Here is a 27,406-nt window from a genome sequence, read left to right as displayed (position 1 = left end):
ATTACTAAACTCAAGACTTTAAAACAGTGGCCCATGCACATGTTTTATAGAGTCTGAAGAATGAACACAGGGAGTTGTGCTTTAAGATATTCTCATCAAACTGAAAACACTGAAACAGTTTCAAAAAGTCTGTTCCGTGGACCATATTCACATTTTCCAATTATGCAACAACATGTGATTGTGGTGTTGTCAGAATGTGAATATGGCAAAAGAAGTATTACAGTGTGTTCCAGTCTCCACACCAAACATGCATTTTTGTCCAGCCAAACCTCTTCACTTATGCAGATGCCAAAACCCTGATGGCACTAACAGTCTGCAGAGTCACATGAGACACTTGAGACATTTTCATTTCACCAAAGCACATCCCACTCACAAGGCCTACAGGCTGACACACCTGTTACTGGAAAACACCACACCCTTTATTGACACCTCATCTCTTATTTCAGTCGTCTTTTTTCTATCATTAAGGCTAATTAGGAGGAATTAATCTCTATTGTAATGACAGAACAGGTTTTTAATCCGACTGCTAGCTTTCAACTTAACAGGAATTCCAGAGAATCACATACAGTACATAGAGTTCTGTAATGTCAGAAAGACAACTCAGGCAGTGTTTGAGGATGGATGGTTCTTGGAATAACAGAAACTTGGTGGAGTAGTTTTAAGGTTCAAATGCTGACAGGAAAAAGATGGTTGTCATCTGCATTTCAAACACAACATGATCTGTTTTTCACGGGAACAGTATATACTGTAATAGTTTAACGTGGTTTAACACTGTCATTGTTTGTTGTTTCTAGAAATGATTTGTTATATATGTATGTAATCTTAACGTAAGTTCGCTCGGTAGGATCTGGTACATTCTGTTCTTTCTTCAATAGATGCGATGAATGGTGGATTTACTAAATCCAGAACCAAATCACACCCTGAGTCACATAAGTTTTAGTTTTAATTAGGGGTGCACCGATACCGATACAAGTATCGGCATCGGCTCCGATACTCAGTGTGTGTACTCGTACTCGTAAAAGATATCCGATACAAATGCACCGATACCACTTACGGCCGTGTGACATTCACAGTTCAGTGCAGCAGGTACAAGGAGGTGGAATAATGTGTGGGGAGTGTGAAGAGTGTGGAGATTTTTCAAAATAAATGACGGTGATAAAAGTAACGCTGACTGCAAGTAACGTTAAAGACACAGACAGAGTTGGACCCTGCGTTCTGTCCGTCCTCTGCGTACATTCCATCCATTTTCCAAGTGCTGGCGGATGCGTAAACAGAATGAGAATACCAGCTGGTGTACGGAGCAGTGCAGACCATGCCGCCAACAGAAGTGAAAATGAAACTTATCACTCATTTCCCTTTTCTCTACCTGCTGAAGATTCGCTTTTAAACCTTACCAGTGAAAACGCTGCAATATTAGTGTCACATTAGTGTTACCTCTGTTGTCTCCATGTTTGTTATTATTGACTTTCTTCTTCTCAAAAAACTTTACTCTTCTTTGTGGTATTTGTCCAGTATGGTTAATTAAAAGTGGCGCCCCCTGGTGGATTAATTGAGAAACACTCATTCCAACACATTAAATGTCAGTAGCAGCACTTTGTTCCAGTCAGACTAATGACAACGACAATAAAGCACATTTACAAAAGGAACTAAGAACTGGAATGGGATTATTAAGTACTCATATTGGTACTCGGTATCGGCAAGTACTCAAATGTAAGTACTTGTACTCGGTCTGGAAAAAAGTGGTATCAGTGCATCCCTAGTTCTAATGTTGCTTCTGTTATGACTCTAACAAACTTCAAACCTGACCCTAAAACTATGCAAAAGTTGAAATTCCATTAGAGTTAGGGTCCAATAAAAAGACTGGATGTTAATGTCAAATTACTTTTTTAGGCCATTTCTCAATATGCGTTCTTGTCTGTTCTTCCATTTTCACGATCTAGTGAAACATCATCAGTCGGGGCCCAAGTACTGTATGCTTCAAAGTTCACACAAACCAAGAATACATGGAATACCCAGATGTTGTTCTTGTCTGCTAGCTTAAACCAAGGGTGCACTGGTTGGTGACTCATGTAGATGTATTCAACAAAATTAGTTCGAGTGGTGAAGAATATTCAAATTGCATAAAAAAATATTATTGATGTGTAAATAGTAGTATAAATGTATTCTATTCAAATTGTAAGATGCTGTGGGGATTTGAGGGAAACATGTTAGGGAGCTGATACAGCAGAACTAGGGAACAAAGTTCATAAATACGCAGCCATTCCAAATACAGAGTCTTACGGTCATAGTTCATAGTCGGCAAGACTGTACTCGGTGAACTTGATATTGAGAAACGGTCTTAGTCTTTCTTTCAACCACATCTTTGTGTTTTCTGAATCCTGCTTTCTTTCATGAAATTCAACCAAGTGTGACGTTATAATCTCGCCTCTAATGTTTGTTACGCATGAATAAATGTTTTCCATCTAATAAAGTGAAACAAATTCATGCATTATGCAAGACCATAAGAATCTTTAGTTAAACTGTGATTGAAAATAACTTTCCAGTTTATTTAGCCAGTCTGACACACATGTTGACGTTCTGATGACAAATGGTATCAGGGAGAGGTCCATTCAGACATAAACAACAAGATTAAATCTATGAAGCAGTGTTACAAAATACCCGACAAACAAGACCTTCCACTTTCTTTCATTTTCTATTTTGATGACTCCTGACTGTCCAAAATGAAAAAAGAGTGCCTCCTTCATCTATCCAGTTTGATCCATTTACAGAGGATCAAACAACTGCAGGTATATTTTAAAAACATGGCTGACTGTCACTTTAGAATTAATGAATAAATGAAAGATTTTTTTTTTATTATATCCTATGTAAAAATATGCCCAGCCTTTCCATGGGCACCAAAAATATTAACCAAAGACCAAATATCAGACAACAGGCACAATAGATATGAACAAGACAATGTACTGACCTATTTAAAGAAACACATCTGCGGCTTTTTCCAGGCTTTACAAACAAATAAGGCTAATTTATATACCTTTGAACTAAACCATTTCATCTTGTCATCATCAGTGCTCCAGAACATATCAGGGTTTCGGATTAACATGTCATTAAACAAAGAGGCTCTCAGTTCATCATATAGAGGACAATACAAAAGAAAATGGGATTCATGTTCCACTTCCCCCAAATCACACACAGCTGCTTCAATCAGATGTTTTTCTGGCATTACCAAGGACATTAACTATACTGATGTTAACAGTATCACTGGCCATGAAACACTGCTGGTAAAAAAATCAACAAGAAAAATGAGATTAGATTAGATTAGATTAGATAGAAAAAAGTGTACATGCATAAAGATAGTATAAGAAAAAACAAGATAATGCAAAAACAAACAATATAAAATATAAAAAAAAAACCCTAATAATAGTAATAATGAACTATACAGACTATATACATATTTACAACAGAGAGGAAGTGTAAAAAATCAGACAGTACTAATGAGACACATATAGGGCAGGGTTACACTGTCCTGTATGTGTACATGGACAGAGACTTTACATTGGTGAGTAGCCCAGGTATTTTAATTGTTGGCAAAGTGTATTCTGTGATTTATTTTAACATTCTCAACTCCACTAAGAAGGTTACGTAGTGTGACACACTATAGCCTAATCTGAATTACAGTAGTTTCATAATGAACCAAGAACACTGTTGTGTGATGGTACAGTGGAGATCTGTTTACACAAAGCTTTGCATTTATTCTTCACATTTAAGTTAACACAGGGGTCATCTTCAGCTCAACAACCCCTTGAGTTTTACACTTACATGATAACCGAACTGTAAACACGACATTACAGAACGTAAAACAAATTAACATGGCAAAACATGCACAACAGTTTGGCTAATGACCGTAACTAGCCAGACTGGGACTTCCCCAAAATACACACTAAAATTTACTGCATCTTCAAAAATTGACATCTAATGTTGAAGATTTAAGATTAGCTCATATTATTATCCCTGTAGAGAAATTCAGCCTTTGCATTCTACTCAATTCAATATACACAGCACCTAGCATTAGCATTGGCAATTAGCATTAGGCTTAGCATTAGCATATTAGAAGCAGTTAGGTGTAAATGGAGGTGCTCAGAGACCAGCTCCAGATCTACATCAGTACCATGGTCAAGAGTACTGAATGGAGAATGAATCTATGTGCTTTATGATGTTATTTCATGACTGACCAAACACATGACAGGACCAAAACAAGTTACACAGACTCCTGCAACAAGCCAAACACTTTTACCATTGACAAACTGTTAAGAGGTACTAGTCTTACATAGACAGATTTATCTCCACATTTAGTTAGTTCTGGGCCAGTGGTACCATAGTTGTGTAAAATACTGTAAAAGTTATTTGGGTTGTTTAGCAAGTTAAGCTAATCACACTTATTTTAGCTAAAAAAAGAATACATGATTCAGCAACAGTGCTTTTTCAATATAGCATTGGAAGTTGTTTCAGTGGAATATACACTCATGAAGAAGTGTAATTGCCCAGAAAATAAAACAACAAGTTTTTGTTAAAACAGGTCTTTTTCAGAGTATAGTTGCAGCCTTAAGTGTCTTATTCTTTCACATAGCATGGGGGACTTACAAAACAGTAATAGAACAATAGTACCACATGATTACAAATTGCACATACCCAAACAGAATGCATCCTGCAAAGCAGACTAAAGAATAACAAAACAGAAGAATAAGTATAACAGCTACCTAAGACCTTTTAACTTATAATATACTATTGCTTACTGTGTGTGTGTGTGTGTGTGTGTGTGTGTGTATGTGTGTATATATATATATATATATATATATATATATATATATATATATATATATATATATATATGAGAAGAAATGTTGCATCATGCTGTTTTCTCTCAAGACAGGGTTGACATAAACAAACTTTTAACCTATTAAAGTGCATGTCTTGGGATGGTGGGAGGAACCTGGAGAACCTGGAGAACCTGGAGAGAACCCACACAGTAAGACCCAAACTGTGTTATGCTGGGGTTAAACCCAGGACCTTGTTGCTGTAATGCAGTGATCATTGTTTTAGTTTTTTCTTCATTCATGAATATGAATGTAATTTTGCTATTAACTTTTTAAAGTAATGTAAATCCGCACGTAAACAGTCTGTTGTGTGTAAATGGGTGTATCCTAGTGCTTGTGTGAAGAGGAATGTAGACATGTACAGACTATGCTGTCTCATAGTCTGGTCATTATTCAGACTTAAGCTGCTTTCACATGACAATTAGTTGTTTGCAGTTCTTTTGTTTAGCTCTTGTTTGAGCTGGTGCTTCTCTAAAACTAGAGAATATCCCACACCATGTACAAACTGTACATCAGAACACCAACTGTTGGAGTGGTTTGTCACTTTGATACAATATTAAGATGTCAAAGATTGTGATTTGGTTACTGTTGACCCATTTAAAGGTTAGGGTTGGATTTGAGCAATGTTAGAACATTTGTAGTTTCGGTTATATTCTAGCTAAATGCTAAACAAAGAAACTATGAGAAATTCCTTTTCAAATGACTTGTAATATATACATACATGCGTTTTCGTTTTGTACCTTCAATTAAAACTGAATGAAATTTATGTTTAGGTTCAGTGTTTCTACAAAAGAGGTGGATGTTAAAGTTAATTATAGGCCCTTCGGGGTCAAGGTGGGTGTGTTACCTACTATGATCACTCCCTCTCTTATAAACCTCCTCCCTGTTTTGTCCCTCCAAATTCCAGACTGACTCATTCAGACTCTTTATGCTTGTCCGACACAGGACTTTTCATCAGTCATGGCTCGGATTTCTTTACCTGTGTTATTACTGCTGCTGTGCACGGTGAGTACAGAGTTTATGTGAATAAGTACGACTGCACTGAACTATCACATAGTAAATTATTGGTTTTTAAGCTGTGAAAGTCAGATGTGGCTGGGTTATACACTGCTGGACAGACAGGAAACAGGAAGAGAAGTAATTAACCATGTCGTATGTTTTTATAACAAACAAATATGATGATTTTGCTTTTAAATCATCCATCTAGGATGCTTTAAAACTCTAGTGAATGCATTGGATTATTTGTTCACTCCTTCGTTTGGTTGTCTTGTTTAACTTAAGTCAACGTCATTGGTAACCATGACAACACAGGTGAGGGCTGCTGCTTCTTTAGTTTCACAAAGAAAGCAGAGACATCCTGCGCATTCATCCAAGTATTTCAGAGCAAAACGCATAATAGAGAAGTATGAACAGCCAAGCGTTACTGCATGTTTTGTTGTATTTCTCTGATGAATTTCAATCATCAAATCATCACAAATTCTTTGCAGGATCAGACTCAACAGACTCAGACCCACTTTTATAAGGACAAAACAAGTTTAAACAGTCTGATTCCCCCAGGCATTTTAGTATTTTTTTTTTTGTTTGACTGACTTACAACTTTTTTTTTTCCGTCTTCTTTGATGTAAGTAATTTTTGATGTCACCTACTGCAGCGTAAACTGATATGACCCTAAACAGTTTGGGAGTAGTTACACAATCTGATGCATAAGAAGTGAAGCCTGTGAGCAAAACATAAATGGGTGACTAATTAGGAAAAAGGAAATACTATGTATAACATAAGATAATGGTTCATCACACCTTCTACCATGTGCTGGTACATGTGTTATTAAAAACACATATATACTAAAGTCATCCAGACTCTATATGTTTATCTGAGGACAGGAGTTTTCGTCTGTCATGTTTTGTATTTCTTTATCTGTGCAGAGTTTGTGTGAATAAGTAGGAGACATTGAACTGTCATGTAGTGAACTGTTGGTTTTTCTCTCAAAAAGTCAGCTGTACCACACATGGGCAAACGGGCAACTAATTCTAAAATATGTTATAAAAATGTGATGATTTTGTTCGTTAACTATCCAGCTAGGATGCTTTCAAAAACATGCTACAAACTCTAGTGATGTATTTTATGCTATGTATACACATAGCTGGATAACTAGAAAAAATTATATTTTCCTGTGAGTTTTTTTCCTTTCACCCACATGAAAACTGCGGTTTAGATCAGTGAGAATGATTATTTCTGAAAACTCCCTGCATTTGTACAGGGGGAGGTAGAGGTTCATGGTCCTGAAGGTCACAGTATACGACAAAAAATGCATCAACATCATGTGTGTGTCCTTTGCTTTATCCTAACCCTAAACCCATGATAACGTTCTACGGTGTATTTATGCTGGTCCATGTAGATGAAAACTTTTCAGAAAAAATTCTGGTGTGTATGATATTAATACTGAAAACAGAGGTCGGGATATATCCATTTCTAGAAAATACCCAGCTACTTACAAACATGGCCTTGGTTTAACCCATAAAGACCCAGTGCTAATTTTGTGGCAGTTCCCACATTAATTGTTCTATATATTCAACCTTTCTTAAATGATTTATCACCACTTACCATAATATTATCTTCTGTATTTCGTGTTTTTTTTTTTTTTTTTTTTTTGTGAAAATCAAGTATTTTCCTATGTTTAATTCACTGATCATGTATTTTAAATCGTCATGCTGAGATTACATTTTAGGGTTATTTTATCAAAAACAGATAAAACTTTAGCAAAAGTGACTTTTTCAGTAAAATCTATTATTAATTGAACTTAAACCAAGTGTCTCCATCCGCTGTAATTGATTCAACTCCATAGGTTTTACTTGGGAATCAATGTTGTAGAGGATGACGGTGTTTCCACGATAACTACAGAGCCTCTGAACGTCCAAATGGGTCATATCTGATGACCATGACAGATGACAAACTTCTTTTACACCAGTTATTTACATGTATTGATAGGATTAGTGGATCAACAGGTATAAAACAGATTAGATCAGAAGATGCTTTTGGTCACAAGTGGATATTTGGGTCTTTATGGGTTAAGTTGGTTTACTATTGAAAACACATATATGTGCCATGTTAACCTTTTATCACTGCAAGTATATCAGCTCATATATGGCTCAAATATGACCTTAAATATAATCTTTATTCAGACTAGATTGAATGCTACACAGTGAGCCAAGAACAATTATGAGAACAATACCAACATTCAGTGCCATTAAAACATTCTTCTTGCTGGAAGTTGTGACCCAAATTAAATCACCTATGACCCACCTATGGATCATGACCCAGTGTTTGGGAAATGATGCAGTAGCATATAAGTCATATAATATCCATTCTCACCAGTGTGTTTCCTTGTGCTATAAGGATCAGGGCATTGGTATCTTGGAGCAGACCACTCCCATCAGATTTTTTCTTGAATTTGTCACGTGCAGTTAAACAAGTGGGGAAAAAAAAATGTCAAATTGACCCTACGGCCATTTTTTAACCATGGTGACAAACATCACATCTGAAGTTCTGATTCAACAGTGTTTTTGTACTCAGCAGTTTCTCATAAATCTTAGGTGAGTCAGACCTTGGTCTTCTTTCTTTTAGTTTTTAGACAACTCCCTTCTGTTCATGCCTGTGATGTTATCCAGACATGCCCATACACTGTCTGAATAGAGCAGACTTAGTTAAACATCCAGGGAGGGGCAGGTGTGGTGGCTCGGTTCTGCCCCAAGCATCCAGTTGCACAGTACGTCTAAACTTTCACTGGAAGGAAATGCTGATATAATATTGTTGCTATGAAATATTGTAATATCAGATTGTATAGACTATGACTTTGGACTTCACCAGTCACTGTTACATCTGTGTTTGTGCAGCGCAATATGTGAGGATTGTGTTTTAAAGGGGTCATATTTTACAAAACCCACTTTTATTCATCTTTGGTACATTTATTTGTGTATTATATTGTATCTTTATATTTATTTTGGCAAAAATTGGGTGGATTTCTTCAACCCCTTTTAATTCCTTCCTAATTTGTTAGGTTTTATATCTAACTATAACTAACACATATAACGACAAGACTTCTGACGAACGTTTCTCGAAGTACGACATAATTGTTTATCAGCAGCAGTGGTTGTAGTCCATACTGAAAATATGTCCAAACTTGGAGTTGGATCAATAACAGTGGATGGACACACTTGGTTTATGTTCAGTCAATGACATCTTTGCTGAAAAAGTAACTTTCTCCTAAGTTTTCTGATATAATAACCCTCAACTTTAATATGAGCTTTTATGAACATCGACATGATCAGTGAATTAAATAGATGAAAATACATGATTTTCACTGAAAAACCACAAAATGCGGAGGATAATATAAGAAATGGAGTTAATCACTTAAGAAAAGTTAAATATAGAGAAAAAAAACTATTTTAGATCTGCCACAGAAGTAGCACTGGGTCTTATGGGTTAAGTCCTATTTGCATGGAACTACTAGATCTCTGATGATGTGTGATATTAATGTCATGTGAATGAAAAGTAAAAATTTCAACCAAAAATAACACATTTGTACAAAAGACAGTAACAGTACAATCATATGAAATAATATTCAACGGCTGCGATGTAGTTTGTACATTCCATTTAGGATTAAGCTTCGTATTCAGTTTCAGGGTTGACTAGTCCTCAAAAGAGTACCTCAGTCTCACCTTGTTTGGTCCTGCAACCCGGTATTGCCAGTTTTACAGTGGCAGGATTATGTATTTGCTGATCAGAACATTACAGAAGTCACAGACAATGTGCCTGGCCAATAAATTCTTATTGTTGACTGATTCATAGACCTTCTCAAGGTGTTTGCCAATGACCTTTTATGAGATTTTCATTTGATAGAGCAGGTCTGGCATAAATGTTGCACACTCATTCGTTAAATCAAAATATTGTGTAACACCCATAATTGCAGAGATAAAGGATTAAAGAAGATTTTTTTCAACTCACCCAAAGATGGATGATGATCATGACAGCATGTGGTTATGAAGATTTCTCAATCGTTCACAGGGTTAGCAGTTAAGTTATTTTGTCCCCAGGTAACCCTAGTCCACATTAAAACTGAAAGACGTATGATGCATTTCTGGCAATTACAAGAGAATTCCAGTACCTCAGACACATGTATTTAAAGAATAAAAACTAAGCGTCACTTCCTTAACCTGAAAAACAGACCAAAACATCCCATTTCACTACAGTCATCATTCATTAATGTAAAGCATGTGAATGTAAAAACATCTAAATGTTGTACATTATGCCATAAAGGTACAGCACACATGGTTTCAAAGGTAAAAAAAACAATGTATGCGTAAAATAAGAACAGTAACAGACACATGTTTTAGCATTTGTACTTGGCCGGGCTGGTAAAATATCTAATAATTTCTTATTAAATGCTAGAACTTGTATTTTTGTATTCACGAAAACTGCTGAAAATTCATCAGTTTTATACTCAAATAAGACACGTTTCATCCTGCAGGCAGAAACAACTCTGCAACAACAAGCCCTATCATAATGCTTGGCTGACTGCAGGTGAATTACTGTTACATTATAGTTGAAAACACAATGTGCACGGTGATAAAAGTTCACACATCCTCTGTTCATTCAGGTTTCTCAGTGGTTTTATGCTGATGTGCCGTGAACACCACCTGAACTCTTTCCTCCACGTTAACTATCACCTTGATAAATTCAATTTGCTGCTGATCTTGTTTACAGCTGCAAACCGATTAATCGACTAGGTGCTTGAAGTCAATGCAAAAAGTCTAATTCGATTAACTCGAATTGATTGCAGTTTCCTGAATTGAAGCTTCTTTGTGCATCACAATAAGCGTCTGTGTGAAACACAACAGTAGAACCAATGTTTAACAGAAGAGAAATGAAGGAAACAAAGCTTTGATTCAGGAGAATTGTGGTTGAATGATTTTTTTGGATCACTTTGAGTCGATTAATCAGTTGCAGCTCTAATCTTGTTTCTTATTCGTGATTACGACACATTTGTACCGATGGAGTGTTTTCAGCGGATATTAATGGAGCCTCTGTGGTTCAGCTAAATCCATCTACAGTGTTTGTCACTACAGCTGTAAATTGTGAGTTTCATGTTTTTAGAATTTATTTTTTTTGTGTGTGTTTTAAATTAGGAATTCCTCATAGTTGGATATAACACTTTTTATTTTGGCACATTTTACAAGTAAGTGTTTGGGATTTGCCACAAGATGCTGTTTTGTTTTGAATTATAGTGATTTTAACTGGTGATTGTAGGGCTGCAGCTGAATGTACTTAGCTGAGTGCTGATTTATGGCAGAAGTACGGCCTCCTTATTACATTCAATACTTTCCTGCATTTTGTCTCCTTCAGGTTTGAGAGAAAGAGAAGCAACACAACTTCAGATGTTTCTATGTATTTTATTTAATCATTATCAGAAGGCAGAAAAGCTCTGTGTGCACATAACTGGAAACTTATTCAGTGAAAATAATGTTAACAGTCAGCTCTAGATAATACTATTCTTGATGCTAAATTTGCAAATTTATTTCATCCGTCTGAATTGTAGATACAGAAGCAGCTGAGGGTTTCTTTTTTTTCTGTTTGCAAAATTTACAGTATATACTGTATATATATGTTTTTTTTTAAAGTATAAAGACGTTTTGTTGTTTGATCTAAATGATTTTCATTTCAAATCTGTATTCAGATCAATGTTCTCAGATGTTCTCTTTTTTCACTTAGAAATGTAAAAACATACAAACAGGAAAGTTTTCTCCTTGGCTTTTGAAACCAAGTGAGATGTTTGAATGTATTATTTTTATTCAGTTGTTTTTTTTGGTATTGGTTTATTGTTCTTATTTTTTTTGTTGTTTTTAAATTGTACAGCTTTTATGTTTTAATCTATTCTTGTATTTTATTCATTTATTTAGGTTTTATCCGTTCTTTTGTAATATTTATTTATTTATTTATTTTTACAGTTGTTCTGTGTCTTTTAATCTATTCTTGTATTTTACACTGATGTTTTGTTTTTTATTTATTTTTATGTACAGCACTTTGGTCCACTGTGGTTGTCTTCAAGTGCTTTACAAATGAAGTTGGATTGGATTGAAGTAATATTGAAATTTACCATTAGCATTCTGGCTTAAATAAGGAGACCGAGCAGACTGAATGGTCATGCCAAAAGAGAAATAAAGACACCATGAAATAATTAAATTTATTCATTAAATTAAAGAGAGGGAGAGGGAAGGGAAAAAAATATAACTCAAGAAAAAATGCAACTTAGGATATGTTTGTGTATAAAAAAAAATCACTTTTAAAAGTTTTCACAAAAATTCAATGCTCTATACTTATATGTTTGCATTTATACCAAACCAAACTTGTTGTGGAATTGATTTAAAAATCCATGCTGATTCCTTCGTGCATTTAAATTCAGTGGAGGTTGAAGGTCCTCTGTGGCACCAAAATGTGTACATTGCAATAAATGAATAAATAAAGAAAAAGCACAATCTGTACACTATGTTAGATCAATTTCAAGGTGCTGGAATATTAATATTAAATGGTGGTCATTTGACATTTTCAGGTTTCAGGTGTAGATGGCACAGGTGAACAAAACTGATCGAGGCTTTGAGATACATTTTAAAGTAATTTGGAGTAGTTCTGTTTGTTATTTGTCACTGATGAATTCTGTGGCTCAGCGTTTCCACTCACGTTGTAAGTAACCTGATTAACCTTAACCATGACGATAAATATCACATACCAGAAACGTATGTGCCCACAGCAGTAAAGCTTTTCCACTGATTCCTATTTAAGGTGAGTCTAGTGGTCAGATGACAGATACGGCTTTGGTGCAGAAACCTGAATTGAAATGTCAACAGACTCATGATGCAACTGCAGAGTTATTACAGAGTTATTACACAGAGCTGAACGTCTACATTAACTACATTTGTTAACCAAATGCACAAAGTAAAAACAGATGGAGCTGCTGTGCTGCACAAACACAAGATGCTCAACAAATGGATACAGAAAATAGAATTGGAGCTGTCCTATTAAATACAAATGTTACATGGTTGAAGTATGTCTAAAACTACAATTTAATCAGTCAGAACCAGTTTTATTCTTTGTCCCAAGCAGACAATTTTTTTGCAGCAGGACCACTAACATACTACACAACAAAGGCACAACAATGCAGACCGACAGGCAGATCTGCACAAAAAAACATAATAAATAGGTCAGTTGTAATAAATATACATATTGGCAGTGCCCTAAAAACTAAAAACTAAGTCATTTAAAATCAAGTTGCAGTTACAATAAATATAAGATAGATTTAAAAAGAAATATAAAACTAGAAAAGCACTCGGAGAGCGCAGACCTTCGCTAAGGCAGATCAGTGGGCCCCTGTGCCCCTCCCCACCCCTGATCACCACCAAATTTAATCATTTGGTCCTTGTGCCAGTATCAACATTTCCTGAAATTTTCATCCAAATCCGTTTCATAACTTTTTGAGTTATCTTGCACACGGACAGACAGACAGACAGATAAACCAACACCCGCAAAACATAACCTCCTTGGCGGAGGTAAAAATCCTAAATGTTTTTGCAAAATTTACTTTAACAGATATTAGAGAAGGTGAGAAATCATACAAATACAGTTTTGATATACAGTGTTATATGTGATACATGATGTAAAAATTGTAAGTATTCATATGTATTGTTATTTCTATGTATTGTATAGCTTTTAGATTTGTTGTAATTCAGTCAAATGTTTCTGTATATTTTTAGACAGAAAAAATTAACCTCATACTTGAAATTATTATGTATATACAATCGAACAACATGCATCATTAGCAACAATGGCTGATTATCATGAAAAACAGTCAATTTTAATTACAATAGCTTAACTTCATGACCTTAGAGCGTGTTTTGAGAAAATGACATGACCCCTAACAGACTGTATGTTGTTGTTTTACAATTCTGTTCTTTAAAATCTCTGGAAATATATTATGTCAAAAGTAAATAAAAAATTTCTGAGAAAAGTCCACAAAAACAGTATAGTCATGTGTGGACTGTGTTGGAAGGTGAACTGAGAAGGGAAACTATTTGATGGTACAGCGACATCTAATGGATTTCTTTAGTGTAACAAACCTGGCGCATATCATGATTCAAGATGTGTATTCAAGGGTATTTTCAGGTAAGAAGATGATGTTCCTGATACACCAACCTGACAGGTGGCTGAGATTACTAGAGACCTATTTAATGAGTTGTGACTGTTTTGTTGTTGTTTGTTTGTTGTTTTATGGCTCCAGGCTGCCAATTCTGAGGTGAATCTGGTCAGACACAAACGAGTTTGGCTCCCTCCTCCAAAGGAACTTACAGAGAATGTGGACTATAGAGGACAGGTTAAGGCCAAGGTGAGTCATTGGTAATTTGCAATTAGTAATTTAATTTGAACATGTAGGAAATGACGTGGTGCACAAGAATTCAATCAGAATTCAATCAATAAAGAAACACAACACAAACACAATAGAAATCAATGTATATACAGTTTTTCTACACAAGTAAGTAAACACCTATTTAGTCCACCCCTTCACTACCCTAAGTTATTGTCATATACATGCATCCCCATATGTGTGTGTGTATATATATATATATATATATATATATATATATATATATATATATATCTATATATATATATATATGTACACACACACACACACAAATATACAAAAGTCCTCAGCCAACACCAGGTTTGCTGTTTTAAAGTTATACACATATGCATTTCATTTCTCAGTCTGTGTATTAAGAGCCAATCTAGATATATGGGAAGTATGTCTTTAATCCATTTGTTCAAACAATATGAGATTTAATTCATTAATTTTCTGATGTTTTACACCAGGTTTCATTCAACATGTGTCAGATTTTTCTAACTGTTTATGTTGTCATGGGGTCAGGGGGTCACATTAAATACTGACTTTATCCTTTAGAACCCTCTTAGTTCCATTTTGTGTCTTTTAAGGCTGTGCAAATGTGTTGTGTATTTTCTAGTTGTAACTGAAGGAGAAAAGAGAATGACAAATTAATACATATGCACTTTTCAACCCTGTAAAAACAATAAACCTACAGGTTGAGTAGACTTTTGCTCAGCACTGTATGCATATATTCACAACACACACATACACACACCTAATACATTTGTATTTCTTTTATTTTTTTTATTTAACCAAGGCTTTTTTGTTAAGATAATGTCAACAGACATAAAACAATAAAAATGACTTGATGGATTTTGGGTCAAAATTTCATGGTTGGTCTTTGTGTGTAAATTTTGTGTTTCTTTTGTGTGTACTGAAATGGTCGTAATGTGATGAACTGCTCTGCTCTGTCCTGCATTTTAGATTTTTTCAGATTTGATGATCGCTCTGGAAATATCTACTACTCCCTAGAAGGTGCTGGTGCAAGTGAATATCCCTTCAACGTGTTTAGAGTTGATTCTAAAACCGGAGATATTCGTGTGAATGCCATACTGGACAGAGAGGTCCATAGCATGTACAATGTGAGTTACACCAAACCATTCTTTTATTTATTTTTATTTGATTAAATGTATATTAGGGCTGTCAAAATTAATGGGTTAATGTGGATTAATCCACCATCATGATTAATCTGATTAAAAACTGTAACGGAATTAACCCATCTGCAGCGCAAGAAGACTCTGAACGTCTCTGGCAACGCATTAGGGGCAGTTTGTCCAAGTAGAATTACCATTGCACATCTGCAAATGTGCAATTGATCCGATAGTGACAGGCAGCAGATCCAACCCATAAAGATGGAAGACACTAAACAGGACATTGGCCCTCTGGATGGAAATATGAGGACAAAAAAACCCAAGATGGAACACTTTTTTCAAGTTGTTTTGTTGAAGCTGTTGGAGGTGTTTAATAAACACGTTAAGTGCATCTATATTCCCTTCTTTCTTTCTATCTATCAATCAATCAATCAATTTATTTTTTGATGCATTTATTTATTTACCCATTTTATTATAATAGCTTTTAATAATAGTGATAATAATAATAGCTTTATTTGTATAGCACCTTTAAAAACAAAGTTTACAAAGTGCTTTGACAGAGGGCACAACAGCAGGATACAAGAAGCAAGTAAAAACACTAAAACAGAAGCAGCACAATAAGAGAGATGTGTATAACAAATGCAAAAAATATGGCACGTCAAATAAATTAAGTGAATCGGAATAAATAGGGCAGGGATAAAGTAACATGATGCTGTTAAATCAATGCAAAAATGAATAAATGAGATAAAACAACATCATGTATGAGAATATAAATTAATAAACAGGATAAAATTCAAATTTAAAAATTAAAAATGGACAGACATCACATAAAAGCAAGTCTATAAAAATGTGTTTTAAGAAGTGATTTAAAAGATGTCACTGATTCCGCAAGCCTTATCTCCTCGGGCAGGCCGTTCCAAAGTCGAGGGGCCCTGATGGAAATGGCCTGGTCAGCCTTAGATTTAAGCCTCGACTTTGGAACAGCCAGGAGCCCTCCGCCCGAGGAGCTAAGGCTGTGTACTGGCTCGTGGTCAACTAGCATCTCATCTATATAGCTTGGGGCCAGACCCATTCGGGCTTTAAAAGTGATGAGTGAAATCTTAAAATCAACTCTAAAACACACAGGGAGCCAAGGGAGGGATGATATGATGTTGCCTGTTAAAACCAGTGAGAAGCCTCGCTGCTGTCTTCTGTACCAGTTGGAGGCGGGACAATGATTTTTGGTTGATGCCGGACAGAAGTATGTTGTAGTAATTGAGTCTGGTGAATATGGATGAATGGATGACTGTTTCCAGGTCAGAGTGTGGGACAATTGGTTTGATTTTTAAAATGATTCGTAGCTGGAAAAAACAGGACTGGATAACTTTATGTGTGCTTGGAGGGAGAGGTCTGAATCAAATATTACCACAAGATTTCTTGCAGTGGGTGTGATGTTTGAAGAGAGAGGACCAAGGCTATTTTTTATGACAATGGTGGAATTTGGTGGACTGAACAGTATAACTTCTGATTTAGAGTTGTTTAACTGAAGGAAGTTCTGGGCCATCCAACAGTTTACATCATAGAGGCAGTCAGACACAGCAGCTGGGCTTCTCGGGTCATCTGGTCTCTGGGACAGGTATATCTGTGTGTCGTCCGCGTAGCAATGGAAAGAGACATTGTGGCGCTTAAAAATCTCACCGAGTGGGAGCATATAAATCAGGGGTCTCAAACATGCGGCCCGGGGGCCAAATGCGGCCCGCCAAAGGTTCAAATGCAGCCCATGGGATGAATTTGCAAAGGGCAAAAATTCCACATTCAAGGCTGTGGAACTCATTTTAGTTCAGGTTCCACATACAGACCAATATGATCTACAGTAAAATAATAACAGCATAATAACCTACAGAAAATAATGACTCTATATTCTCAGTTTAATGTGAAAAAAATAATATTACATCATGATTATAAATAATGACAACTTCAAATTTTTGTTTTTGTTTTAGTGCAAAAAATAACATTAAATTATGAAAATATTTACATTTACAAACTATCATTTAATGATAAATGTGAATAATCTGAAATGTTTAAGAAAATTAAGCACAATTTTAACAATTTTCTGCCTGTTATTAAGTGTTCAGTGTCTTTTTAGATCTGATCTGTCATGCACAAATATGATTAAGTTGAGGCATAATATTGTTAAAATTGCACTTTTTTTTTTTTTTTTAAGAAATTTTTGTTTTTCAGGTTATTCACATCTTTTTTGTTTGGATAGTTTATAAGTAAGTATTTTCATAATTTAATGCTTTTTTTTTTTTGCACTAAAACAAAGACAAAAATTTGGAGTTGTAATTATTTATTATTTTACTGGTCCGGCCCACTGGAGATCAAATTGGGCTGAATGTGGCCCCTGACAGAAAATGAGTTTGAGACCCCTGATATAAATAGAAAATAAAATCATATATTATTATCATAATCTTATTACTATAATAAAATTAACATGCAGATTTTTCTGTTTCAGTAATGATTTTCATGGAATTGTGGCAATGCATATATTTAAATATTCATAATGTATGTAACACACCCTAATAAAAATGATAATAATGTTTGGGTTTTTATGTTTGTTGATTCAGCTATCCGGTGTGGCGAGGTACAAAAATGGGACACTGGCAGAACGTGATGTAAGCATCCGATTTAAGGTTATAGATGAGAACGACAACGCTCCAGTATTTGGTGTCATCAATCCTGTGACGGTGAATGAGGAAAGTCCAGTAGGTAAGTGTCTCCACTTCAGTCATGGAGTGAAATAAATTGAAAAAAAAAAAAATGTATATCTTTGTTCTTATTAAAAAATTACATAAAATTGTTGAAATAACATTAAAATGCTTGTCTTGTGCTGCCATAAAGACTAGTTTTACCCTAAAGACCCAAACAGCCATCTGCAAACAAAAGCGTCAAGTGATCTAAAATGTTTAATACCTGTTGATCCACTAATCCACAGGTGTCAAACATGCGGCCCGGGGGCCAAAACCGGCCCGCCAAAGGTTCCAATCTGGCCCGCAGGATGAATTTGCAAAGTACAGACGATATTAACAGTCAAGGCTGTCAAACATGGAAAATAATAGCATAATAACCTAGAAATAATGACTCCAAATTTTCTTCTTGGTTTCATGGGAAAAAAATAATATGACATCATGCCTATAAATAATGGCAACACCAATTTTTTCTCTTTGATTTACTGCAAAGAACATTAAATTCTGATATCCTTTAATAATAAAACGTCAACAACCTGAACAAATATGAACAACCTGAAATGCCTAAAGAAAAATAAGTGCAATTTTAACAATATTCTGCCTGTTTTGTGTCTTGGTAGATCTGATCTGTAATGCACATGTAGAAATCATAAGTTGAGGCATAATATTGATCAGATTTTTCTTATTATTTCTTCTTATTTTTCTTTAGAAATTTCAGTTTTTTCAGGTTATTCACATCTTTTATGTTTGGATAGTTTGTAAAATGTAAATGTTTTCATAATTTAATGTTATTTTTTCCATATAAAAAATTTGCAGTTGTTATTATTTATAGGTTATTATGCTATTATTTGACTGGTCCGGCCCACTGGAGATCAAATTGAGCTGAATGTGGCCCCTGAAAGAAAATGAGTTGGACACCCTTGCACTAATCCTATCAATACATGCATATAATTGAAGTAAACTGCAGTTTCTCAGTTTTTTGTGTCCATCAGCTCAGACTCATTTGGAGGCTCTGAGGCTCAATACTGAATGTGAAAACCTATAATCTTCTGCATCTTTGATTCATCAAAAAATCCTGTGTAGTCTGACAAATGACAGTGGATGGAGAAGCTTGTTTTCATTTTCAGTTATCGATATATTTACTGAAAAAGTCACTTTTTCTTCAGTTTTCTCTGTTTTAATATCATAGTCTGTGTGCTGAATATATATATACAGGGTGACACAAAAAAACGGGAACTTTTTAACAATCCAATAAAACCAAGAGTGATGGAAGAAAAATATTTTATTCATAGTAATTGAAACCTTAAAACATGCCATTTAAGAAACAATGATGGAATTTTCATTTTTTTTAAAATTACAGGCTGACCCAAAAAACCGGAATTTTTGAAGTGCATATTGGCAGACATGAGCAAGTGGCAGCACTGCGAGACAGTGACCTTGAGCAAGTAAACACACCCCCATTTTAGTAACCATTGGCGGCTGTGCGAGAATTGTTCGGTAGCCGTGTGATCTCAAGATTCGATAACGTTCCCTGGCCCCCTAGATCGCCAGATTTGTCCGTTTGTGATTTTTTCTTGTGGGGCTATCTCAAGAGTAAAGTGTACACGACTCGACCAAGAACTCTGGATGAGTTAAAACAGAGAATTCAGGAAGAAATTCACAGTATCCCAGCTGAGATGTTGCAGCGGTCAATGAGGAATCTCAACAGCAGATTTCAAGAATGCATTCGTACAGGAGGACGCCATCTACAGGAAGTAATTTTTAAAAAATGAAAATTCCATCATTGTTTCTTAAATGGCATGTTTTTAAGGTTCAATTACTATGAATAAAAGATTTTTCTTCATCACTCTTGGTTTTATTGATTGTTAAAAAGTTCCCGTTTTTTGTGTCACCCTGTATATATATATATATATATATATATATATATATATATATAATATACATATATACATATATATAGTATGGACACCCGATTCTGTTCATATATTATGCTGTTATGGCCATTTTATACTATGATATCATCTATGTATGTAACCCAGTGTGGATAACTCTCTTGATTGTTGCTATTAGGGGCTGCTCGATTATAGGAAAAAAAAATAATCAACGATTATTTTAGCAATAATTGAAATCACGATTATTAAAACGATTATTTTTTAACCTTAAAGTTGTTTATTTTTTTCTTGCAAAGCAATGTAAAATATACTCTTTAAACATAAATGAAGCTTTTAACCACTAAAACAAAGTATGTTCACTTTTGTATGAAACAAAAAAATCTTTGAATGCAAATAAGTGTACTGTAAATTCAAGTATGTTTCCTTTTGTATATAAATAGTGCACTGTAATTAAACTGCTATAGACTTGCCATAGAACTGTAGCAATAAAAAAAAAAAAAAAAACTCACGTAAAGTGCAAATTATAAATTCAAATATGTTCAATGTAGTATGAAACATAGTAAATTCAGTGGCGTGCTGTGAGGTTTCAGTTCAGGCCTTCTGTATACATCAGCCATCTAGAATACGCACGTTAGGGTTATACGGGTTAGGGTTAGGTTAATAGGGGAGTTGCAGCGTAAAGAGATTCGGAGACTGAAGACTGCATTGCGGATGAAGTTGTTTTTATGTGTTTTAGTTTTTCATAAGATAAAGAATATGATAAGGTGGCGGTGGTTAACTTAGATGGTTAAAAAGGTTTGTTGTGTTAGCGGTCGGTGCGGACACACTATGAAACACTTTTTGCCCGTGATGTGTTTTTGCTCTTCGTCTTCTTCATCAAACCCAAAGTGATTCCATACAATTGAATTTGACTTGCCTTTTTTGTTTACCAAGCACTTCTGCTGTGATTCTCCTGCCATTTGTCCAGACCGCTAGGTACAACTTTCCTCTTGGGGTGGACCTGCCGGCTAGCAGGCAGCAGTAGCTTAGAGGGGGGGCGGGGCAGAGCAGCTCTGGTAGCTTGCGTGCGCGCGAATTAAAACAACTCAAAATTATATCGTTTTTCTCGATTACATAATTTTTGTAATCGTTGCGTGTAATAATCGAAATCGTAATTGAATTTCGATTAATTGCACAGCCCTAGTTGCTATCAAACATTTGGGACCTTGAATATGTCCACAGTGATATCTATCATTGTTTTTGGGGCTAAATTAAAGTGATTCATGTTCCTCATTGGATTTTTTTATTTGATTTTTTTTTTTACCATACAATTCTTTTACAGGTACCACAGTGATGAAAATCACTGCAACTGATGCTGATGAACCAAATAATAAGAACTCAAAGATTGCTTACACAATTGTAGAACAGAAACCACCTGAGGATATGTTCTCTATGAACGAGATGGAACCATCGTTCTCAAAGGTCCTGACTTAGACAGAGAGGTACGTCAAACACCCACACACTACTGATATAGCACATTGTTGTGTATTATAGTATTGTAGCAGTCAGTCAGATGACATGACTTTACAGATCCATTTTTTAATTGGATAACATCATTCCAGTCATGTCTGAGAAGGATAAGATCCTAGTTTGTTTGTGGCCTATTGTAATATATTTAATGTATGAACTTTACTGTTTATTGCCTTTCTTCTCACTGCCACCACTTGTTAAACCACCACAATGTCATGAAACTAATGGAAAAATTAGAACCATGTGAATTGTGAAGTACATTTGATCATGTGCTCTTGTACGCTTTAAAAAGTAGGCAAATAGAGAAATATTATAATCATTGAAACTGTAGGAAATCTGTAATCAAACAAAAATTATAATGTACAATAAATTTCATTTGATTACACCTCCTATCTAGCTATTTGAAGCACAAATGTGAGTCTTTGATTTTAGAAAGTCACTATTTGGATTTTTAAAAATGCATTAATATTCAGCAGTTTTTAGAGTAAAGTAAATAGGCAGCCATTCCAAGATACAATTTGATTTTGAAAAAGGTTGTGATTTTCGGGCTTCCCTAATCCGAATGACAAATGGCATGGAATAACGAATGACCACTAGGGTTAGGGTTAGGGTTAGGTCATTCGTTACTCCATGCCATTTGCCATTTGGATTAGGGAAGCCCGTGATTTTCAGTCTGTTTGGACTCATTCAGTCTTCACTGCACTGGCAGCTAAAGTACACTGTGTTAAACAGGCAACCAACTCAAAGTATGTATTTTTTTTTTTTTTTGTTTTTGTTTCAGAAAACAGATCAGTACGTTCTGATAGTGAAAGGTCCAGACTTAGACGGTGACCCCAAAGGAAACACCGGAACTGGAACTGTTACCATCAACATCCGAGATGTGAATGACAATCCTCCAACTCTGGAAAAAGAAGAGGTTGCTAATTTCTCACACACTTCTATGAACATTGGTGTATATTTTAAAGTGTAAATATTTTATACATATTTTTTTAGTTTTTACAGTTCATGACTATTTACAATGTTGGGTGCTTAGAAATGACACTTATTCTAGCTTAAATGTTATAATGTAGAATGTGTTTTTTAGGGTTTTAGCACTTTTTATTTAATCTATTTGTACTCTAATTTATATGTATGTGTTTTGTAACTATGTTGCACCCTAAATAGTATTGATTTTTTTATTTTTCTATTCTATTCTATTCTATTCTATTCTATTCTATTCTATTCTATTCTATACATTTTTACACTTTTCAACTGTATATATTTTTCTGAACAGACATGGCAGCAGTACCTTTTGAAACACAACATATTTTTCCACATATATTTCATAATATTATTTGAGATTGTGTAAAATTTTAACGGTGTCTGAAAACCATTTTCCACTACTGTATAATGTCGCATATGATAATTGATTTAAACTAGTACTAGTATAATTGTCACAATGTCTAAGATGTTTTCAAGTAAGTGGTGATTTTGTTTTCTCTGTTTTATCTGTTTCTATGGTTTCAAACGCCAATAAAATAAGACAGCTCTTTCGCTATGAATGTGTTGTTGCTAAGAATGAACATAGTAGGTAATATTTGATAATTAATGTAAAATGTGAGGGGTGTGTGAAAATTTTTCCACTATACGCTCTCATAATATGCTTTACTTGCAGTACGATGGCAGTATCGAGGAGAACACACATGGCGTTGAGGTGATGAGACTCAAAGCAGAGGATCTGGATCTGAAGGGAACGCCCAACTGGGAAGCTGTATTTGATATCGTCAAGGGCAACGAGGCCGGGTACTTCAGCATCAAGACGGACCCCAAAACCAATGAGGGCATCCTAATACTGAAAAGGTATGTGTGGATTGCAATGTATGTATGTTTTGTCTTTTTACTTTAAGCTGGAATGTTCTTGTTATCAGTAAACTTTTTGCTGTTTACATTGTAGTTGGTAATCAATTCAAACTATAGGCAAGGCAGGTTAATTTATATAGCACATTTCATGTACAAGACAATTCAAAGTGCTTTACAACAAAACATTAAAAGCATTACAGCATGGAAGCAATAAAAAGTATAGGCATGAGACAAAACAAATGACAAAAACAAAATCAGATAATTAAATAAAACAGATAAACAGATAAAACTGATAAGCAGATAAAACAGACAAAAACTTTTAGCTTAAAAGAAAGTGCAGGTCTGAACTGATGAATAAAAACTCTATTCAAATGAAGCTATATCATTTATATTGGTGGATATTGTGTCAATAATTGTCAATAATTAAAAAAATCATTTTTTATTTTATGTATTCCTTCTATTCTTTTTCTCTTTGTTTATTTGCTTTTTAGTTTGTCACTTCACTGTTGCTGTTTTGTGTGGTGTATATTAGGACTATGAGTATTTGATGATTTAGGCAAAAAGTAATTTTGTTAAGAAATGACTTAAGCAATTATTTTAGGAAGTTGGCGATATGGTACATCTCAGGTTTATTCTAATAAATTTAATTTCCTATATGTGTGGATAAATGGAGTTATTTTAGGATATTTATTTTCTTTTGTTGTTATATAATGAGTCAGTACAAATAACCAGACAGATAAGTTAAAAGTTTTCTGTTATAGGGTTTTCTTCCCTATGAGTTGTTAAAAACCTTTGAAACTTATCGTGTCATCGTTGACACCCTGCGCTTATGCACTTTGAATGGCTGTAACTCTTTCACCAATTGTGCAATTGGAAAAATTCCAACGGTTTCTGAAACCTGAGACGTTGCACTTTATAGTTTTATTGGGTCATTACGGTAACTTCACTCATGCCTTTACTAGAAGCTGGAGAAGAAGCTGTTTTAACAGTATTATAACAAGCAGTAAATTGCAAATGATTTCTAGATTTTGAACGATCTGGAAAAAAGGGCTCTGGAAAAATGGGTAAACAGACTCACTCACAGCATATTTCCTAACCTGCTTATAGTCAAAATAAGAAAAAAAAGTCCAGGTGGACCATTTTAGGCTTTGGGTTTAAAAAGTTAACTCATAGTGGCTCCCTGTAAATCAATTCAAGGCCTCAGATGAGGTGTCAGAGCCAATGTTACATCAAGTCTGCCCTCTAGAGGTAACATGTTGTCACTACATGAAGATGAATTCCACAATCTCCTGCAGTATAATCTATGGACAGAATCCCGATGCAGGATTTTCCTCATGACTGTGACATTGCAATCAACATATGTTTGCAGCCATTTCTACTCCTAGATGCCACTGGATTAAACTCATTATGCCCCACAGTGACTTCAAACTTGTTTCATAGTGATGAATAAAAACACATGTCAATCTGAATCATGTTCACACTGAGGGTTGTGTCCTTTGAATCAACTTGAGAGCATTTGCACTTTTCCAGTAATTGGGTCTGAGCTTCAGAACAAGAACAGTAGCAAAAATGACTTAGTCCAAATAAACGGAGACATTTAGAATAACTAGTCGCTCCACTGTATTTGCTCTACAACCCACTCAACAAAGTATATGTCCATGCCACCGGGTAGCTGGCTTTCTAATACTACAAATAAACAACTGAATGTACTGAATTCAGTAAAGTTATTCTTCAAAGACTCTGTTGGGTCAAAGCTAATAGGTAGATAGCAGTATTTACACAATATTTGTGTTTTATTGGGCAGACCTTATTCTCCAACCACATTCTCCTGAGGCATTTCTGGGCCAAACAAGTCCCTCAAGGATGTTATGACTACGTCAATGTGGTATTTGTGACTCATAGTTGCATATATGTAAAAAAAACTCCACATAGAGGTGACCATGAGGTATCAGAGTCAAATGCCTGAATGTCCCCTGACAGGTGTTAGGGTTAGGGGTAGGAGGTTTGACCTCAATCCAGACATTATAACATATTTAAGACATTATATACAATCATGGAGGTAGAGCATTTTCTGGTGTTGAACATCACAATCACAGTGTTCCCTGTGGAACTGACCTCTTGGTGTGGTGGGGGGTCATCTGGGGGGGGGGGCATGGATCGACCTTTTTCTGTTCTTCTTATTCAGTAAGTACACCTACTTAGTGTAGAAGAAAAATCTCTTCACATTTTGATCTTCACACCAGAAAGGTGTGATGTCACATACAATTTTTCCCCCACATTATTTTTGTACTTCCAGTGTTTTCGCACATGCGCACTACGTGTGTAAATTTGGTACCACATGCAGCATGCTGGTTTATTATTTTTACCCCCATTAACTGTATAGTTTTTAATCTCCAAATAAAGTGAAATTTACAATAGTAAATGATAAATAAGCATGGCAAATGCAGTACAACAGGTTTCACTACCGGATGTTTACATCGAAAAGAATGGAGTTGCGCATGCCCGATGGTTTGGAGCGTGTGCATAACTCTTAGGGGGTAAAAAAACAACACGGGAATAAAAATTATACAGCGGCACAGAGTGCACGTGACTTGTTGTAGAAAATAGTAGGTGTATATATATTATACATATGTATAATAAATCTAATATGATGGTGATGATTTTTTGTATCAAATGTGTGGTGTGGCGCCAAGGAGCCACGACAAAACCTTACCAGCAGAAACGCTGCAATCACCTGCAAAATCACCAGGATTTGTGGTTTGGGTTTTTTTTATGCAAATGCTTCATCAAGTTTAGTGTTCTATTGTGTCAATAAGTTAGCGGTATTATCAGCATACACATCACCCCTTGCATTCACCAAGCTCCACCCTCTAGTCTGGCTGCAAAAGTCCAGGCTGTAGTGCCCAAATGCAACACTCGATGCCAAGAAAAAATAAATAAAGTTGGGACAGCTTGGCGGCTACATCTCGTCTGTGTTCTATGTTACAGTCTTATTGTAATATTTACTTATGTATTTATTTATTTATTATTTATTTGACCAGGTAAAGACCTATTGAGATCAAGATCTGCAGGATTTATTGTGCTAACATAGCACACACAGTCATTAGAAAATACATCTATCTGTATGACATTATAATGGCCGCATAAGGAGGTGACAGTGCTCCTGTTCATCAAAAACTATTGTTTTACATGGAAGAAAGTGAGAATGGCTTCTTCATGTTGTAACTAAAACACAACATTAGAATTGGTCTGTACTTGAAAACAGGTTAATGTTTATTATTTTGTGTGTCTGCATGTTATTCCACAGCCTGTGGACTATGAAGATGTGAAGGACTTAGACCTTGGTATAACTGTGAGTAACGTGGCTCCACCCCATGATGGATCTCCAGTCGTAAGTGGAGCTGGGATTGGTTTTGGAGGAGGTGCAGGTGGAGGAGGAGGTGGAGGTGGTGCAGGTGGAGGAGGTGGTGCAGGTGGAGGGGGAGGTGCACCGGGAACAGGAGGTGGACCTGGAACAGGAGGTGGACCTGGTACAGGAGGTGGACCTGGAACAGGAGGTGGACCTGGTACAGGAGGTGGATCTGGTACAGGAGGTGGACCTGGAACAGGAGGTGGACCTGGAACAGGAGGTGGATCTGGAACAGGAGGTGGACCTGGTACAGGAGGTAGACCTGGAACAGGTGGTGGACCTGGAATTCCAGTTGGGCCCGGAGGGACCCCACTTAAAACCTACCCAGTCAAAATAAATGTGAAGAACCAGCCTGAAGGGCCACGTTTTGAACCTGCAGTCAAAGCTATTCCAATCTCTGAGGGAGGAGACACTGAAGTTCATGACGTTATTGCAAATTACCCTGCGATTGATGGAGATACCGGGAAACCAGCTGAGAAAGTCCAGTATGTGCAACAACATTAACAAATGAACACAAGTCCTGTGCAGTTAAAAGTTTGTGTATTTTACTTGGTGCGCTCGACAATAATAAGTGGTTCT

At 35.6% G+C, this 27,406-nt stretch overlaps 1 protein-coding gene across 1 annotated transcript in view; it reads left to right on the top strand.

Moving 5' to 3' along the window:
- The first annotated feature begins 5,746 nt into the window (after positions 1-5,746).
- Positions 5,747-27,406, top strand: part of LOC115418436 (desmoglein-2-like) — a 37,050-nt gene continuing 15,390 nt past the window's right edge. The window contains 10 exon segments of the mRNA XM_030132914.1: positions 5,747-5,876; positions 14,197-14,301; positions 15,286-15,309; positions 15,312-15,443; positions 18,059-18,200; positions 21,392-21,502; positions 21,505-21,551; positions 22,361-22,495; positions 23,234-23,422; positions 26,726-27,312. Coding sequence (XP_029988774.1) covers positions 5,832-5,876; positions 14,197-14,301; positions 15,286-15,309; positions 15,312-15,443; positions 18,059-18,200; positions 21,392-21,502; positions 21,505-21,551; positions 22,361-22,495; positions 23,234-23,422; positions 26,726-27,312 — 1,517 coding nt within the window. The 5' untranslated portion in view covers positions 5,747-5,831.

Source organism: Sphaeramia orbicularis, chromosome 4 (genome assembly GCF_902148855.1).
Source record: "Sphaeramia orbicularis chromosome 4, fSphaOr1.1, whole genome shotgun sequence".
Taxonomy (NCBI): domain Eukaryota; kingdom Metazoa; phylum Chordata; class Actinopteri; order Kurtiformes; family Apogonidae; genus Sphaeramia; species Sphaeramia orbicularis.
Note: the sequence above shows the minus strand (reverse complement) of the source record. Positions and strands in the feature narration are given on the sequence as shown.